This window comes from Macaca mulatta, chromosome 3 (assembly GCF_049350105.2).
Source record: "Macaca mulatta isolate MMU2019108-1 chromosome 3, T2T-MMU8v2.0, whole genome shotgun sequence".
In the NCBI taxonomy this organism is placed as follows: domain Eukaryota; kingdom Metazoa; phylum Chordata; class Mammalia; order Primates; family Cercopithecidae; genus Macaca; species Macaca mulatta.
Window position 1 is genome coordinate 190,490,112 of NC_133408.1, and position 17,587 is coordinate 190,507,698.

Genomic DNA, 17,587 nt, shown 5'->3' on the forward strand with positions numbered 1-17,587 from the left:
ACGGCGGGGGCGGCCCCTGGTGCCGGGCTGTGCCTGGAAGCGCGCCCCCGCCCCTGCCCCCGCTCCCGCCTCCCCACCCGCGGCGGCGGGACCGCGCACGGTGCGCCGGGGGGCGCGCACGCAGGGGGCTGGCCTGCCCGTGGCGCGGGGGAAAGTTGAGTTGGGAGAAGTTGGGAGCGGCGGGGGCGCGCCCCGGGGTGGGCACGGGGCAGTAGTCGGGAGCGCGCGAGGGTGCCGGAGGACGGGGAGAGACCCCGAGACCCCCGGGGCACGAAGTCCAGAGCGAGCGGGTAAGCGGAGAGGCGGTGGCGGGGGAGGGCCAGGGCCGCGGAGGGAGGAAGGGAGGGGGAAGGAGAGGGGGGAACTCGGGACTCGAGCAGGGAGGGAGTGGAAGTGGAGGAAAGGGCGGAGACTGGGGCGCGGGGAACCGCGGTCTTGGGGAGAAGGATGAGGAGGCGGATGGAGTGCTGGTCGGAGGCGGGCATTCCGGGGTCCCTTTCTCAGAGTTCCCTAAAGCCATGGTGCCGCGCCCCCTGCCACCAGGAGTGGGTAGTCTCCCTGAGGAGCCGCCGGCCCTCCCACTCCCCGGCTGACTCCAGACCATCCCTCCCCTCCGGCCACCCCGCATAGTCCTTCAGTCCCGTCCGGGGCGCCCAGACTGGGGGTTGCCCGGGGCCTCCATCCCCAGTCTCCGGGTTGGGAGGCGAAGCCAGGAAAGGCGGGTGGCGGGTAAGGTCGGGACAAGGGGTCAGGCAGAAGAGGGAGCAGCTGGGTGGGGATGGGAAAGACGAGCCCGGAGAGTTGGACCTGACTCCCGGGGTCGGTTTGTCTAGGCGGGGAGTTCTGTGCTGGGTGTGAGAGACGGCACTGCCTGAAATCCAGGGTCTACTTTATCCCGCTTCGTTTCCCCCGCCAGTCCCACATGGAAGAGCTGTGGAATTTACGAGTTCACTTGGGGGGTGGTTAATGCCCAAGTGGGGGTCTGAGGTGCTAATCCTTTGGGCAAGGGGAGAGATGCTAATCCTCTGGGCCGGTCGGGGCTGGTCCGAGGAATGTGCCCCTACCCGGATTATCGGCACCGATGCTCTGGACAGAAGCTGCTTTGTGTTCTGGGACAGCGGGGGAGGGGGTGCAGAAGAGTGTGGAGGAGCGCGTTGAGGGCACAGCCTGAGGTGGGAGTGGGCGCCTGCAGGTGCTCAGGGCGGACTCTTCCCACAACCTTCCCAAACTGGGTGCCCTCACGCTCACCCACACCGCTCGCCCTGGCTGAAGGCCTGCTGAGGGGGAGGGGAAGAGCGTAGTTAGCCGAATTGGAGTGCTTGCCAAGAATGTGTTGCCAGGCTCCCCATCCTGGGTGAGCCCCCCCCCCCGACCTATATTGTTTGACCCTACACTGACTTGTCTTACTCCTGAGTCGGGCACCCCCAGTCCCCAGCAACACACTGGGAGCATCGGTACCATCACTTTTTGCCAGTCTTGGGTGTCCCCTGTGCTGACCCACTAGGAATAGGCCCCCTATTTGCAGGGATTGGGCTCCCTCCTGCAGCTCCTTCTCTGCCCCCACCATACAGTGTCCTCCCCAGACTCCCTACAGTCACAGTCAGGAGGATGGCAGCGCTGCCACTCAGATTTTCCTGGCTCCAGGCTCTGAAGGGGCGGGATCCAGACCGCCCCTCAGAGGCAGAACCTCAAGGTTGCGGTGCCCACCCCCTCCCAGCCCATCACATGCCCCTCCCCCATTATAAAGCTCTGCCCAGCCCATGCCCACCTTCTGTGCCTTCCTCCCTCCCACTGAGTGAGTGGAGTTGAGCTCCTGCCCTCCACCCAGCCAGCCTGCTTCCCTCCTGCCAGCCCCCACGGACCTGGGGGAGGCAAGACTCCTGCCGGCCTGCACTGGGGAGGGGGCGCCCCCTCCCTGCGGGGGCATCTTGGGCTCTCTCCAGAGTTCTTCCTCTCGTCTGCTTCCTGTCTCGGCAGTCCGGCCCCAGCTCCACGGGGTGTCTCACCCTCCCCGCCACACCCTCTCTGGTCTCAGGCCCACCTCTGGTGGGTGCCCTGACCCTGCGAGGCTCCCTTGTCTGCCTGAGCCTTCACTCCCCTCCTTCCCCGGCTTATTATCGCTCCCTCCCTCATCTCTGTTGCTTTCTCTCCGGGCCTGGGCCTTGACTCCTTTCTCCCTCATTTTTCTTGCGGCCTCTCCCACCTTCTCTCTCCTCCTCCCTCTACTCAGTCTCTCGGCCTTTTTTGGCCCCACTCGCCTCAGTCCTCTCCTGTCTCCTTGTTCTTCTCTTTTCTTCCTATAAATAACTCTCTGTGCTGTGGCTGCCGCTAAGGGCCACTCTGAGGCCCTTCATAGTCCAGGAGGATCCCCAGCAGCGCAGCCTGCGCGTGGTGGCTCCTGCCCTCCCAGGGCTCTCGATGGTGATCCGGCCTCTCCCCCATCCAGGTTATGCCTCCGCCTTGTTGCCCTGAAAGCCGCAGCGACAGCGAAAAGGGCTAAGATTCGGCCATGAGCAGCGCCCCCCGGTGCCCCACCAAGGGCGCAGATTCTTTTTGCACGGTGAGTTTGTTTCCCAGGTCGCCAGCCCGACCTTCCCTCCCTGGCAGCCTTGTGTGCTCTGGCCGAGGGTCCTCACCAACCAGGGGTGTGAGCGTGTGTGAGTGTGCAGACCGGGAGGACGCTGCCATCCCTACCCTGACCTTGCATGATGGTCGTGCGTGGGGATGGGTAGTGGGGGTATCAAACGTCTTCCAGTCCTGGGGAGGGAGTTGAGGCTGTTACCTGAAGACCTAGGTAGCTTAGCCTCAGCGGTTGAGGAACTTTGAGAACCCTGGGTCTCTCACCCAGCAACCCGTCTCAGACCCAGCCGGCCTTAGAGGCCCCAGGTCAAGTCTGCACGCGGGAGAGGGTTCTGGGCGGAGCTCGCCTGCCGTGACTGGCCACGCCCCCTGCCCACGTGCCACCCAGTCTCGCCCCTCCCTGCCCTCACGTGGCCACCGCTCCACATGGCCCCCTCTGGATTTTCCTAAGGAGTCTAATGATTAACCCCGTGCCACAATCAGCTCCGCTATTGGTCACTCTGGCCCAGAAGGGCACGTGACTGGGAAGGGGCGCAGGCTGGTCCCCTCCCCCTCCTTCTCAGGTTCACCCCTGCCGGCCATGGACTTCCTCCTGCGGCCTCAGGTGCGAGGGGTCTGCTACCCTCTCTCCCCATGGGGGCAAGCTCTCTGCGCCTCTCCCCGCCCCTTCGTCCCACGGGGCTGCTTCTGGTGGGAGTGGGGCTGGGCGATGGGGGAGCCAGGAGATGGTCAGGAGCCTTACGTACAGAGGGAAGAAGCCAGCCCCCTGGCCCGCTCACCTCATCCGGCGTTCTGCCAGGCCCAGCCGCTCCAGTCCCCACCTCGCCCCTAAGACCCGCCCTTCGCCCCAGCCCTCCTCCCCGCGCTCTTCCTTATTCTCGCTGCTGGCACCGCCATGGAGGGGGCTGCATACCCCCGCCCTTGGAGATCCCGATGCCCTTCAGGTCCAGAAGCTCTTGAGCAAATATTTGGCGGCGCCTGTAGCTAAGACCGTGGGTGGGTGGGGGGCTGGACCAAGGCTGCCTGACCAGGCGGCTGCCACTTAGCTGTGCTGAGCTCTTGCAATCGCCGCATTCCCTGCCGGCTGTGCCGGCCGCTGCTCCGCGCCCGCAGGATGACTCAGGTGGGGGCTGTGGGGGTGGGGTGAGGGGTGGGGCTAGGGAGCTGGCCCAGGGCTCGGGCTAGGGGCCTGGGGGCTAGGGGAGCTCTCCTGGGGGCTGAAGGGCATCCATTCCTGTCCCTGCGGGGCTAGTTTTTTTGACTCAGACAGGCTCTGGGGCGGTCAGCTTGGGCGCCTCCAGAAGTTACTTTTTGGGCTCAGTAGTTGTCCTCAGGCCAAGGGGAGTTTCTTCACTATCTGTCATGTGAACTTCCCGGTTCACACGCCCTCCCTCCAGGCTGCAGACGGGCTGGACACACGGGATTTCTTCCACCTGCCCTGAACTGACTGCACAGCCAAGGGGGCTGGGCTGGGATGAGGGTAGTTCAGAACCCAGGGGACAGCTGCTGGGGGAACTGGGTCTCTGCATCTGAGGAGGCAGACTGCTGGGGGGACACTGGGTCCCTGTGTTTGAAGGGATGTGTACTGGTAGGGGGACTGGCTTCCTGCATTTGACGGGGCAGACTGCTTGGGAGGACTGGGTCCCTAGATTTGTTTTCTTTTTTGTTTTTTTGAGACAGAGTCTCACTCTGTCACCCAGGCTGGAGTGCAGTGGCACGTTCTTGGCTCACTGCAACCTCCGCCTCCCGGGTTCAGGTGATTCTCCTGCCTCAGCCTCCTGAGTAGCTGGGATTAGAGGTGCCCGCCACCGCCTGGCTAATTTTTGTGTTTTTAGTAGAGATGGGGTTTCACCATGTTGGTCAGGCTGGTCTTGAACTCCTGACCTCCAGCAGTCCACCCACCTCAGCCTCCCAAAGTGCTGGGATTACAGGCGTGAGCCACTGTGCCTGGCCTGGGTCCCTATATTTAAGGGACAGCTGCTGGGGGGATATTGAGTCACCAGCATTAGAGGAGATAGCTGCTGAGGGGAGGGGTCCTGGGTCTCTGGCACTAGGAAGGGTGAGGTTTCGGGGTACAATTCCCAGTGAGTCCTGTGTGTTTTTTCTCTATGCTTTCTTCCACACAGCCAGAGCCAGAGAGCTTGGGCCCTGGGACGCCTGGGTTCCCCGAGCAGGAGGAAGACGAACTTCACCGCACCCTGGGCGTGGAGCGGTTTGAGGAGATCCTACATGAGGCCGGGTCTCGCGGAGGGGAGGAGCCAGGCCGCAGCTATGGGGAGGAAGACTTTGAGTGTGAGGGGGCAGGCAGGGAAGGGGGAGGCAGGGATATCAGGTTTGACTCTTCAGTTAAGAAGGGGCTGGGGTCCTAGTGGGAGGAGCGAGGCGGGGGGCAGGATGGCAGGGGAGGGGACGCTGTGCCTGCCGCAGCCAAGTCCCCCTCCTCCCTGCAGACCACCGCCAGTCCTCCCACCACATCCATCACCCACTGTCCACCCACCTGCCTCCGGATGCACGCCGCCGCAAGACACCCCAGGGCCCAGGACGGAAGCCTCGAAGGCGCCCAGGAGCCTCCCCGACTGGAGAAACCCCCACCATTGAGGAAGGGGAGGAAGATGAGGATGAGGCTAGCGAGGCCGAGGGGGCCCGGGCAGTCACGCAGCCATCCCCTGCCTCCACACCCTCCTCGGTGCAGGTGTGCTGGGCGTGGGCTCCTAGGGGATGTCGGCAGGGCCCTGTCCTGGTCACTCCTGCCCACATGGGTCCTTGTTACAGTTCTTTCTCCAAGAGGATGACAGTGCTGACCGGAAGGCAGAGAGGACCAGTCCATCTTCCCCTGCACCACTGCCCCACCAGGAGGCAACTCCTCGGGCCTCCAAAGGGGCCCAGGCTGGGTAAGTATACCCTAATCAACAGTGTCCCCAACAGACACTTCCCCTGCTAGAGATGATGCTGGAACAAAGCATGAGCCTTGGAATCACCAGGCCAGGGTTCAAATCCCAGCCCTGCCCTCACTGGCTGGGCAAGTAACTTAATTAAGCTCTCCAAGCCCCAGGTTCCTTATCGGAAACCAAGCATAATAGAACCTTTCTCACTGGGTGGCTGTAGGGATTAAGGGTGGTGTGAATTCTAAGTATGGTTTAGCCTGGGAAAGAACATGCGCTGCCTAAGCTGCCTCCCACCCCTGCCCGTCTCCCACCCCTCCCTGCTCCCACCCCTGCCTGTGGTGTAGCGGGAGCAATAGCCAGTACTGGCTCAGGTACTGGACTGGTGACCTCCCAGCACTTGCTGGAGGCCCCAGGGTTCAAGAGGCAAAGAAGACCCCCCTCTCCTTGGAGCACTGCCAACACACGCTGGTTGGAAACCAAATGTTACCATGTGAGATGGCATCAGCATGTTGTCACTGCACCCAGTGGCTGGTTCAGGGAAAGTGTCAGTACCGGTGGATGATTGGCATTTGGGGGAAGGCTTCCTGGAGAAAATGACTTTGAACTAGGTCTCAAGGTCACTACAATCACAGACCAGTTGTTTTCTGGGTGCCAGGCAGCGTGAAGGGCTGCGGGAAGTGAAGGGCATGTTGTCCCCTCTGGGAGCGCATAACCTGCTGGGACCATGGCACAGATGTGGGCGGCAGGTTACAGTGGCCTTAGGGGTGCCAGGATGGCCGGGAGAAGGCTGGGGCTTCCGAGAAAGCCTGGCAGCAGGAAAGGGTCGAATTTGTGGGCTAGGGCACGTGGGGGCTAGGAAAGCCTGGTCATGAGAGGGGACGCGAGCTTTGAGCTCTGGGGGCTCTTGATGTTGAGAGAGAGGGGTAGGACCACGTGGCAGGGCCCTGGCCACCCAGTGTGGCAGACGGAAGGGAGAGAGCAGAAGCTGGCGTCTGTGAAGGCTGAGGCTCACCCCTCCTCCCAGGGCAGGAAGCTGTCTGCCATCTCCAAGGCCGAGTGCCACGGACTTTATTCCTCTTGATTAAACATAGGCCCCTGTGAACCTCTGAGTCCCATGGCTAGGGGTGTGCCAGGGGGTGAGGGGGCAGGGGGATGAATGCTGACTGTCAGGAAGCAGCGTCCTGAGCTCCTTTTCTGCCCCAGGCCCTGCACTGGGACTTTTCCAAAATCTCACCCCTCATGGCACTGCCAGAGTCTGGCCTCAGTCCTGGCTGCTGAGGAGCAGTTGATGTTCGCAGTGGACGTTCAGAGGGGCCTTGGGGTGATCGTTTGGGGCTGCACAGCTAGAAAAGGGTGGAGCTGGGGTTCGGATGCTGGCAGTCTGCATCCGGAATCCTCCCCATCCCCATACCTGTGCCTCCCGGGAGTGGGAGCTAGGAGGGCCCGGAGTCCGATGTGGTCCCTCCCTGGCTCCCCGCTGTGTGGGTGCTGAGCGTTGGGGGGGAGGCTGGCTTTCTCGGGCTCACGGCCATTCTGTCTGCCTAGAACCCAGGTGGAGGAGGCGGCGGCGGTGGTGGCCAGTGGCACCGCAGGGGGTGACGACGGGGGTGCCTCGGGGCGCCCCCTGCCCAAAGCCCAGCCTGGGCACCGCAGCTACAACCTTCAGGAAAGGAGGCGCATTGGGAGCATGACCGGGGCTGAGCAGGCACTGCTGCCTCGGGTCCCCACGGATGAGAGTGAGGCCCAGACGCTGGCCACAGCCGACCTAGACCTCATGAAGAGTGAGTGCTGGGCCTGGGCCAAGCCTGGCACTGGTGGGCAAAGGAGTGATAGAAAGGGGGAGCCCAACCTTGGTCCTCTGCCCCCCCAGGTCACCGATTTGAGGACGTTCCTGGGGTGCGGCGGCACCTGGTGCGGAAGAATGCCAAAGGTTCCACACAGAGTGGCCGAGAAGGGCGGGAGCCTGGCCCCACACCTCGGGCCCGACCCCGGGCCCCCCACAAGCCCCACGAGGTACCATGCTCTGCTTCATGGTCTTCCATTAACTTCCCATCCAGCTTCCCCCAACGACCCTGCCCCTACCTCTCAGACCAGCTATAATCTCAAGCCTCAGGATTGCAACCTTTGTTTTGTTGTTGTTGTTTGAGAAGGTCTCGCTCTTTTGCCCAGGCTGGAGTACAGTGGTGTGATCTCAACTCACTGCAACCTCTGCCTCCTGGGTTCAAGCGATTCTCCTGCCTCAGCCTCCAGAGTAGCTGGAATTACAGGCACCTGCTACACCCAGCTAATTTTTGTATTTTTAGTAGAGACGGGGTTTCACCATGTTGGCCAGGCTGGTCTCCAACTCCTAGCCTCAAGGGATCCGCCTGCCTTGGCCTCCCAGAGTGCTGGGATTACAAGCGTGAGCCACCACACCGGGCCCAGGGATGCCACCTTTCGTTGTGAAGTTTGTACACTGCACAAGAGTGCAGTATACACGTCTTAGAGCTTATTGACTTGGGCACTGTGATTATGCTCCCCATGGTGGATGTCGTTGATTTGAGTATTGTGGTTTTAATTCACATCTGAGCCATTGTTGATTTCTGTATCATGACCATCTTAGAAAGAGATGCCATTTTCTGATTTGAACAAAGGGCACCCCTTGGGCTAAAGGTGGCTCTGTGTAGCACTACACTTCATTTTTCAAAACCCAGTTGCCTCTGTACTTGTTCAATCCTCTCAGCCACCTGTGAAGATGACAACAGGTGGTGTCAGCCATAAACTAGAGTGCTGTGACTTGGCCAAGGTCACTTGGTTACCTAGTGATGCCGCCGATCTTAAGGGCCCTGGTCCTGAACTCTGACGCACTGTGTTTTTGTCCTCATTTTATGAAGGCGTAATAGCATACAGTAAGCTGCATCTGTGTGAAGCATCCAGCTCAGTGCCCTGTTGCAGGCCCATACCTGCCTAACCATTTCCCACACTCCAGAAGTTCCTGCACGGCTCCACCCAATCAGTATTTTTCAGAGGCGACCACTCTTCCTTCATTTGCAATTAGTTTTGCCAGTTCTTGAATGCCTGTCAATGGAATGGCTGGTAGGCATTCCACTTGTTAAAAGGCCTACAAAACGCCATTGCTTTCATACACAGTGGCCATTTCTCAAGCCCTTACTCTGAGTCATATAGCATGCCATGTGCTTTTCCCTTTTGTCCTCCTGACAGTTCTTTGAGGTGTTCCCATTTGACAGATGCGGGAAACTGCATCTCATTGGTTAGTCAGTTGTCCAGGGTCTCAGCTGGCTGTGGGACTGGGGCGCTTGTGCACCACCCACTGTGCTCATGCTCTCCAGGGTCACTTGGCTCCCTCTGATACCACTCACCTCTGACCTCCACCCAGGGCTGCCTCCGGCTCTGTACCCTGAAATGCCTTCTCTTCTCTCCCCAAGGTGTTTGTGGAGCTGAATGAGTTGCTGCTGGACAAAAACCAGGAGCCCCAGTGGCGGGAGACAGCTCGCTGGATCAAATTTGAAGAGGACGTGGAGGAGGAGACAGAGCGCTGGGGGAAGCCCCACGTGGCCTCCCTCTCCTTCCGCAGTCTCCTGGAGCTCCGCAGGACCCTTGCCCACGGTAACCCCACTCCCCTCCGCCTCCCGCCTGGCCAATCCCCAGGAAACTCTCCCAAATGGCCCCAAATCTGTCTTGAGCCCCATGATGTGTGACAGCCCCAGAGCCCAGAGGGAGCGTGGTCCACACCCAGCTCGTATTTGCATTTTCAGCCAGCAGCTTCTTGATATTCTCAGATAACAACTGTGTTTTGGTTGCGAAAATGTTCCAGAAGCCATTTTGATGTAAAGCTTTCTGAAATTCCTAGCATGCCTTGGTACCATCTTAGAGATTCTGTGGAATGTGATATAATCTGTAGCTGTATAGACTTCACGAAATGACCACTCACCACAGATGCAGGACTTCCGAGTCCTGTGTTTGCTTGCTTGCTCCTTCACAATGGGTGACCACTCTCAGTTGTTGTTAAAAGGCCTGTTTCTAAGCAGCTGAGGTTCTGTGGTTTGAGGCAGCTTAGGAAAAAAATTAAATATATATATATATATTTTTTGAGACAGGATCTTGCTCTGTTGCCCAGGCTGGAGTACAGTGGTGTAGTCTCGGCTCACTGCAACCTCCACCTCCCAGGCTCAAGTGATCCTCCTGCCTCAGCCTCCCAAGTAGCTGGAACTACAGGCACACACTACCACGCCTACCTAATTGTTGTATTTTTAGTAGAGATGGGGTTTCACCATGTGGTCCAGACTGGTGTCAAACTCCTGAGCTCAAGCGATTTGCCTGCCTCAGCCTCCCAAAATGTTGGAAGTACAGGCATGAGCCACTGTGCCTGGCTTAAAATTAAATTTAAAAAAAAAAGTAAACAAAAAACAAAGCAGCTGAGGACCTAGAAACTTGCTTTTAGAATTGTTTCCCAACTAAGAGTCCATAGACCCCGAGTGAGGCTCAGGGGCTTTGGGTAAAGTGCCACTGTGGAAGGGCTTTCTCACTAGGCCTTGAGGTCTCCAGCCTGGCTGCTTAGGAGCTTTTCGTTCTGTTTATTCTTTTTTTTTTTTTTTTTTTTTTTTGAGACGGAGTCTCGCTCTGTCACCCAGGCTGGAGTCCAGTGGCGCTATCTCAGCTTACTGCAAGCTCTGCCTCCTGGGTTCACGCCATTCTCCTGCCTCAGCCTCCCAAGTAGCTGGGACTACAGGTGTCCGCCACCACGCCTGGCTAATTTTTTTGCATTTTTAGTAGAGATGGGGTTTCACCGTGTTAGCCAGGATGGTCTCGATCTGACCTCGTGATCTGCCCGCCTCAGTCTCCCAAAGTGGGATTACAGGTGTGAGCCACCGTACCCGGCCGGTTCTGTTTATTCTTTAGTCTTTGTTCCTGAAAGTTGGCCCTGCCAGATGAATGACCTGGTAACTTTCGAAGGGACTGTTACTTCTGTGTGCAATGGTGAGGGGAGGTCGAGAAGCTGACAGGGAAGTCAAGAAGCTTGGGGCAGAGGGGGGTCTTCAGATGGCTCCAGGACAGCCACACGGATGAGGCCACAGACCAGCTGAGTTGTGTATCAGAGGGTAGAACTAGGCCCTAGAGTGACGCAGCACCTGGCTCACTTAGAGGAGAGTTTTCTAACAGCTAAGAGGGTTCAAACAGAGTGGGTGGCCTGGACCGTCCCTGTGGAGGCCGGATGCTCCCTGGAAGGAGTGTCCGGCAGGTGTGGCCTAGATGGCCTCTCTGGTCACTGAGGTTCAGTGGTCTCTGTGGAGCCTTGTAACGTTCCTGGGGGTCTGGGGGAGGGGAGGAACCAGAGGGTTGATGTGACCTAGGCTCCCGAGGGAGCTAGAACCCGAGCCTGCGTCCTTCATGTGTAGGCTGGTGTTCCAGGCCCGGCACCCACCCACCTGGCTGCCCCACCTGTCCCCAGCTTCTGCTCCCATCCCATCTCCTGCCACTGTTTTGCGATCTGGGGCTGAGGGGCCCTCTGTGCCATCTTATGCCAGGGGCTGTGCTCTTGGATCTGGACCAGCAGACCCTGCCCGGAGTGGCCCACCAGGTGGTGGAGCAGATGGTCATCTCTGACCAGATCAAGGCCGAGGACAGGGCCAATGTGCTGCGGGCCCTGCTGCTGAAACACAGGTGAGGCCCTGTGGGCCAGTTGGGGACGACACTTCATCCAGCCCACCTGCCCCGGCCCTTGTCATTGACCCTCCTTTGCCTCACTGCCCTCTGCCCCACCAGCCACCCGAGTGATGAGAAGGACTTCTCCTTCCCCCGCAACATTTCGGCTGGCTCCCTGGGCTCCCTGCTGGGGCATCACCATGGTCAGGGGGCTGAGAGTGATCCCCACGTCACTGAGCCTCTCATTGGAGGTGTTCCTGAGACCCGGCTGGAGGTGGAGCGAGAGGTGAGGGGAGAACCAGCCCTGCCTGGGCTGGCGGCAGGACTGAGGAAGCCCAGGTGTGGACTCAGAGTGGGAGGGGCCTGGCTGGGCTGAGCTCTGTTCTGTGTCCCCCAGCGCGAGCTGCCGCCTCCAGCACCACCAGGTGGCATCACCCGCTCCAAGTCCAAGCACGAGCTGAAGCTGCTGGAGAAGATCCCTGAGAATGCTGAGGCCACGGTGGTCCTCGTGGGTATGTGGGGCAGGTCACATGTGGGGGCCTTGGCAGCCAGGCCTTGAGGCAGGGTCCTGTAGTCTCCCTGGCCCTGCCTCGGTGCCACCCCTGGGTGAGGGACTGGAAGGCGGTCCTGCTGCTCTGCTGTTGCCCACGATGGTCCCATGCCCCTAGGCTGTGTGGAATTCCTCTCTCGCCCCACCATGGCCTTTGTGCGGCTCCGGGAGGCCGTGGAGTTGGACGCAGTGTTGGAAGTGCCGGTGCCCGTGCGTTTCCTCTTCCTGCTGCTGGGCCCGAGCAGTGCCAACATGGACTACCACGAGATCGGCCGCTCCATCTCCACCCTCATGTCAGACAAGGTCAGCTACCCTCCTCCTCTGGGCCCTGCTTCTTGGAGCCCACCCTGGGCCAGTCTTGATCCCCACGACTGCCCCCCACCCACCGGCCTTGCCCACCCCCAGCTCCAGGCCCTCAGCCCTCTTCTTTGAGCCCTCCCCAATCCCCATCCTGCTTTGGCAGCAATTCCACGAGGCAGCCTACCTGGCTGACGAGCGGGACGACCTGCTGACGGCCATCAACGCTTTCCTCGACTGCAGCGTGGTGCTGCCGCCCTCAGAAGTGCAGGGCGAGGAGCTGCTGCGCTCCGTGGCCCACTTCCAGCGCCAGATGCTTAAGAAGCGAGAGGAGCAGGGCCGGCTGCTGCCCACGGGGGCCGGGCTGGAGCCCAAATCTGCCCAAGATAAGGGTACGGCCAGGGCGGGCTGGGGTCAGGGCTGCCTCAAGGGGGTGAGGTGGGCAGGAGGGGCTGGGGCGCCCTGATGGAGGCCTGGGTTGCAGCGCTCCTGCAGATGGTAGAGGCGGCAGGGGCAGCTGAAGATGATCCCCTTCGGCGGACGGGGCGGCCCTTTGGTGGGCTGATCCGAGATGTGCGGCGCCGCTATCCCCACTACCTGAGTGACTTCAGAGATGCACTTGACCCTCAGTGCCTGGCTGCCGTCATCTTCATCTACTTTGCCGCCCTGTCTCCTGCCATCACCTTTGGGGGACTGCTGGGTGAGGAGAGCCTTCAGGTAGAGGGTGGGGCGGACTGCCCAGGGCCTGGCCGCCAGCTCCTGAGCTGGTTCCTGCACCCCTAGGAGAGAAGACGCAGGACCTGATAGGGGTGTCGGAGCTGATTATGTCCACAGCGCTCCAGGGTGTGGTCTTCTGCCTGCTGGGTGCCCAGCCCCTGCTGGTGATCGGCTTCTCGGGGCCCCTGCTGGTCTTTGAGGAGGCGTTCTTCTCGGTGAGGGCTCTTCCCGCCCATCTCCAGCCACCCCTCCTCTGCCCTAGACACCTCCCCACAGCATCCCCACCCAGAGCTCGGGACCTGACTGCCCCCACTTCCAGTTCTGTAGCAGCAACCACCTGGAGTACCTGGTGGGCCGCGTGTGGATCGGCTTCTGGCTGGTGCTCCTGGCCCTGCTCATGGTGGCCCTGGAGGGGAGTTTCCTGGTCCGCTTTGTCTCCCGCTTCACCCAGGAGATCTTCGCCTTCTTGATATCACTCATCTTCATCTATGAGACCTTCTACAAGCTGGTGAAGGTGGGCAGGCCCCTGCCGAGAGCTGGGCCAGGAGGGCCGAGGTCTCAGGGCTGGAAGGAGTCTCTTGGTCCCATCCTCTGGATTCGAGGCCAGGCTGGAGCATTCCTGGGGCTTGTTGCCAACACACACACCAGGGCCTCAGATTAATTTTTTAATCAATTAATTATTTTGAGACAGTCTTACTCTGTTGCCCAGGCTGGAGTGCAGTGGCATGACCTTGACTCACTGCAACTTCTGCCTCCTGGATTCAAGCGATTTTCCTGCCTCAGCCTCCTGAGTAGCTGGGATTATAGGTGTGCACTGCTATACCCAGCTAATTTTTGTATTTTCAGTAGAGACGGGTTTCACCATATTGGCCAGGCTTGTCTTGAAGTCCTGACCTCAGGTGGTCCACCCACCTCAGCCTCCCAAAGTGCTAGGATCACAGGATTGAGCCACCACGCCCGGCCTTAATTTATTTTCAAACAGCAACTTGAACCAGACAGATGAATCTTTCAAAAACTCATACTTTTTCTTTTCTTTTCTTTTCTTTTTTTTTTTTTTTTTGAGACAGAGTGTTGCTTTGTCACCCAGGCTGGAGTGCAATTTTGGCGCGATCTCTGCTCACTGCAACCTCTGCCTCCTGGTTTAAAGTGGCTCTTCTGCCTCAGCCTGCCAAGTAGCTGGGATTACAGGCACACGCCACCATGCCCAGCTAAATTTTTGTATTTTTTTAGTAGAGATGGGGTTTTACCATGTTGGCCAGGCTGGTCTTGAACTCCTGGCCTCAAGTGATCTGCCCGCCTCGGCCTCCCAAAGTGCTGGGATTACAGGTGTGAGCCACTGTGCCCAGCCAAAAACTCATACTTTTATTTTTTAAAAACTTCTATATTTAATGGCACAGTGGCACCATTAGAGCTATTACTTCAAACTCCTGAGCTCAAGTGTTCCTTCTGCCTAAGCCTCCCTAATAGCTGGGACTACAGGTGGGCCCCATGCCTGGCTAATTTTTAAATTTTTTGAAGAGGCCTGCCTAGATTGCCCAGGCTTGTCTGGAACTCCTGGCCTCAAGCGATCCTCCTGCCTTGGCCTCCCAAAGTGTTGGGGTTATAGGCATGAGTCACCAGGCCCAGTCCATCTTTTTTATTTTATTTATTTGTTTGTTTGTTTTTTTGAGACAGAGTCTTGCTCTGTTGCCCAGGCTGGAATGCAGTGGTGTGACCTTGCCTCACTGCAACTTTGGCCTCCCGGGTTTAAGCGATTCTCCTGCCTCTGCCTCAGCCTCTTGAGTAGCTGGAATTACAGGTGCCCACCACGCCCAGCTAATTTTTGTATTTTTAGCAGAGACAGGGAAGGCTGGTCTCGAACTCCTGACCTCAAGTGATCTGCCTACCTCGGCCCCCCAAAGTACTAGAATTACAAGCGTGAGCCACTGCACCCAGCCTGTTTTATTTTAAAAAATATATTATTTTTAATTTGCTTTTAAAATTCACATTTTTAATAACAAAAGTACATGCTTTTGTTAAAATGTCAAACAATCCAGGAGTGTAGAAAGGGGAAAGTCTCCAGAGGTGACAGTCAGTCTGGGCATCAGATGTGTGTGAGAGACCACTCTGTGCTCCTCTGTGCTCATGTCCTCCTCCTTTAGGCCCCCGGATCCTCTCTGAGCCTGGCTGGTGCCACTCACCAGCTGCCTTCCTGAGTTAAACCAGCCGCTCGGTCTTTGCTGCCCCACACTGCCCTGTGCTCACAGCTGGTTCTCTGGGCCACTGTCTTAATTCAACAAGACAAGCTCCTTGAAAGCAGGCCAGCCTTTCCCCTGCCCCGCCCCTTCCACCTGTCACTCACTGAGCCTCAGGAATCTTTTCTGCGGTCCAGCTGATGAAGGCCTTGTGGCCTCCTCTCCCCAGATCTTCCAGGAGCACCCCCTGCATGGCTGCTCAGCCTCCAACAGCTCAGAGGTGGACGGCGGTGAGAACATGACATGGGCCGGGGCAAGACCCACGCTGGGGCCGGGCAACAGGAGCTTGGCTGGGCAGTCTGGGCAGGGGAAGCCTCGGGGCCAGCCCAACACGGCCCTGCTGTCGCTGGTGCTCATGGCCGGCACCTTCTTCATCGCCTTCTTCCTGCGCAAATTCAAGAACAGCCGGTTCTTTCCTGGCCGGGTGCGTGGGCTTAAAGGCCAAGAGGGGGTTAGGGGCAGGAAGGGGGGTGGCAGGAAGTCAGTGGCTGTGGTGGCAGGCCTCTGAGCAGTGTGCCTGCCCACTCAGATCCGGCGGGTGATTGGGGACTTTGGGGTGCCCATCGCCATCCTCATCATGGTGCTTGTGGATTACAGTATTGAGGACACCTATACCCAGGTAAGGTGCTGCCCGCAGCAGGCAAGGGCTGCTGCCTCCACCGCCCTGGGTCTAGGTGTTCCCCTCCAGCCTCCAAACCCAGCCTGTCCTTAAGTTTAAGCCTGTCCTTAAGATGCCAACCCCTTTCCATGGCATGCCCTCCACATTACCTTAACCCTTGTCCCCACACTGTGTCTGCCCTGCAGAAGCTGAGCGTTCCCAGTGGATTCTCGGTGACTGCCCCAGAAAAGAGGGGCTGGGTCATCAATCCTCTGGGGGAGAAGAGCCCCTTCCCTGTGTGGATGATGGTTGCCAGCCTGCTGCCTGCCATCCTGGTCTTCATCCTCATTTTCATGGAGACACAGATCACCACGTGAGTGGTCCTGGCCGAAGGGATATGAGAGGCCAGAGCCCCAGGCCAGGCTGGGGAACTCAGCATGGAACCTCCAGCCACACTGGGCAATCCCAGGGACTTCAGGGAACCTTGGATGCCTAGATGGCCACAGTTTAATCTGTAGACAGCAGAAAAACCCCCTGATGTTTGCTGGGACAGGAACAGCACGTGGAGGGGCAGGCCAGCCTGGCAGTGCTAGCTGGGAGCTGTTGTGGAGGATAAGGGCTGGGGGCCGAGGTTTTGCTGTGTAATGGAATTTGAATCCTGACGGAATGGACAGGGACCACCAGGTTCCAAAGCCAGATGGAGGGACTGGCTGGGCATTCTGGAAAGACCCCGTGGTCTGTGGAGCTGAGTCCAGCCTGGGCCTTAGCAGCACCCCTCCCTCTCTCAGGCTCATCATCTCCAAGAAGGAGCGCATGCTGCAGAAGGGCTCCGGCTTCCACCTGGACCTGCTGCTCATTGTGGCCATGGGCGGCATCTGTGCCCTCTTTGGCCTGCCCTGGTTGGCTGCTGCCACTGTCCGCTCCGTCACTCACGCCAACGCGCTCACTGTCATGAGCAAGGCTGTGGCACCTGGGGACAAGCCCAAGATTCAGGAGGTCAAGGAACAGCGGGTGACAGGGCTGCTGGTTGCCCTGCTTGTGGGTATGTGGCCTCTTGCCCTTCCCTTCCCAGTGGATTCCCCAGGGCCAGTGGGGCCAGGGGACCCTGTGGCCAACTATCCTGCACCTCCCATAGGCCTCTCCATAGTTATCGGGGATCTGCTCCGGCAGATCCCCCTGGCTGTGCTCTTTGGAATTTTCCTGTACATGGGAGTCACCTCCCTTAATGGGATCCAGTTCTATGAACGGCTGCATCTGCTGCTCATGCCACCCAAACACCACCCAGATGTCACTTACGTCAAGAAGGTAAGCCCCCCGCCCCCAGCTCCCCACTGGAAGGGGTGTGCCTCTGGCCATCCTGGTCTACTTGGGTCATTCTCCAGCTGCCCCTCCCATCTGCCCACTTCAGCCAGCCCCCACCTCCTCTCTGTACCAACCCGGCTCTGTGGCACCTAGGAATGTTCTTCCATCCCCGACTCCGAAGAGGGGAGAGGCTCTTCCCAGCAGCAGGCTGGGGAGGAACCTGGGCTCACCTGTCTCCGCCCCCCAGGTCCGGACCCTCCGTATGCACCTGTTTACGGCCCTGCAGCTGCTCTGCCTGGCCCTGCTCTGGGCTGTCATGTCCACAGCTGCCTCCCTGGCCTTCCCCTTCATCCTCATCCTCACAGTGCCGCTCCGCATGGTGGTGCTCACCCGCATCTTCACCGAGCGAGAGATGAAATGTGTAAGCCCTCCCGCCTGCCTCCCCCAGTCCCTCTTGCCTCCCTGTGGATCTGGAAAGGTCCCCCACCCCCCACTTCCCTTCTTGACCACCCCTCACCCCACAGTTGGATGCTAACGAGGCAGAGCCGGTGTTTGATGAGCGGGAGGGTGTGGACGAGTACAATGAGATGCCCATGCCTGTGTAGCCGCCGCCGAGGGACAGCCGAGGGACCGATGGACGAGGGGACAGGCTGGTGGGATGGGGTCCCCCCTCCCATGCCCCACCCTCCTTTTTATTTAAGTGAATAATTTAATGTCCCCTCCTCCCCCACTGCCCCTGCAGTAAAGTGCTTTGGCTCCCACCTATCTCTGGCCTTTTGTC

At 59.1% G+C, this 17,587-nt stretch overlaps 2 protein-coding genes across 4 annotated transcripts; both read left to right on the plus strand.

Moving 5' to 3' along the window:
- Nucleotides 1-118: 118 nt before the first annotated feature.
- SLC4A2 (solute carrier family 4 member 2) lies at nt 119-17,571 on the plus strand. Of its 3 annotated transcripts, XM_015135283.3 has the most exons (23): nt 119-290; nt 2,447-2,560; nt 4,707-4,872; nt 5,031-5,272; nt 5,353-5,471; nt 7,011-7,246; nt 7,336-7,478; nt 8,891-9,071; nt 10,991-11,126; nt 11,229-11,394; nt 11,506-11,620; nt 11,777-11,961; nt 12,122-12,347; nt 12,440-12,655; nt 12,739-12,887; nt 12,992-13,186; nt 15,076-15,330; nt 15,436-15,525; nt 15,711-15,877; nt 16,293-16,546; nt 16,640-16,809; nt 17,054-17,227; nt 17,331-17,571. In XM_015135283.3, exons 2-23 carry the CDS (start codon nt 2,510-2,512, stop codon nt 17,409-17,411), a joined length of 3,717 nt encoding a protein of 1,238 aa, XP_014990769.2. In that variant the 5' UTR covers nt 119-290; nt 2,447-2,509; the 3' UTR covers nt 17,412-17,571. The 3 variants fall into 3 exon arrangements, with proteins under 3 accessions (XP_014990769.2, XP_014990772.1, XP_014990771.1); XM_015135286.2 differs by lacking the exons at nt 119-290; nt 2,447-2,560 and adding an exon at nt 3,005-3,703; XM_015135285.3 differs by lacking the exons at nt 119-290; nt 2,447-2,560 and adding an exon at nt 3,036-3,184.
- On the plus strand, nt 2,450-2,500 carry LOC144340024 (solute carrier family 4 member 2 upstream open reading frame). Its single transcript, XM_077997751.1, has one exon. It carries the CDS (start codon nt 2,450-2,452, stop codon nt 2,498-2,500), a length of 51 nt encoding a protein of 16 aa, XP_077853877.1.
- Nucleotides 17,572-17,587: the final 16 nt, after the last annotated feature.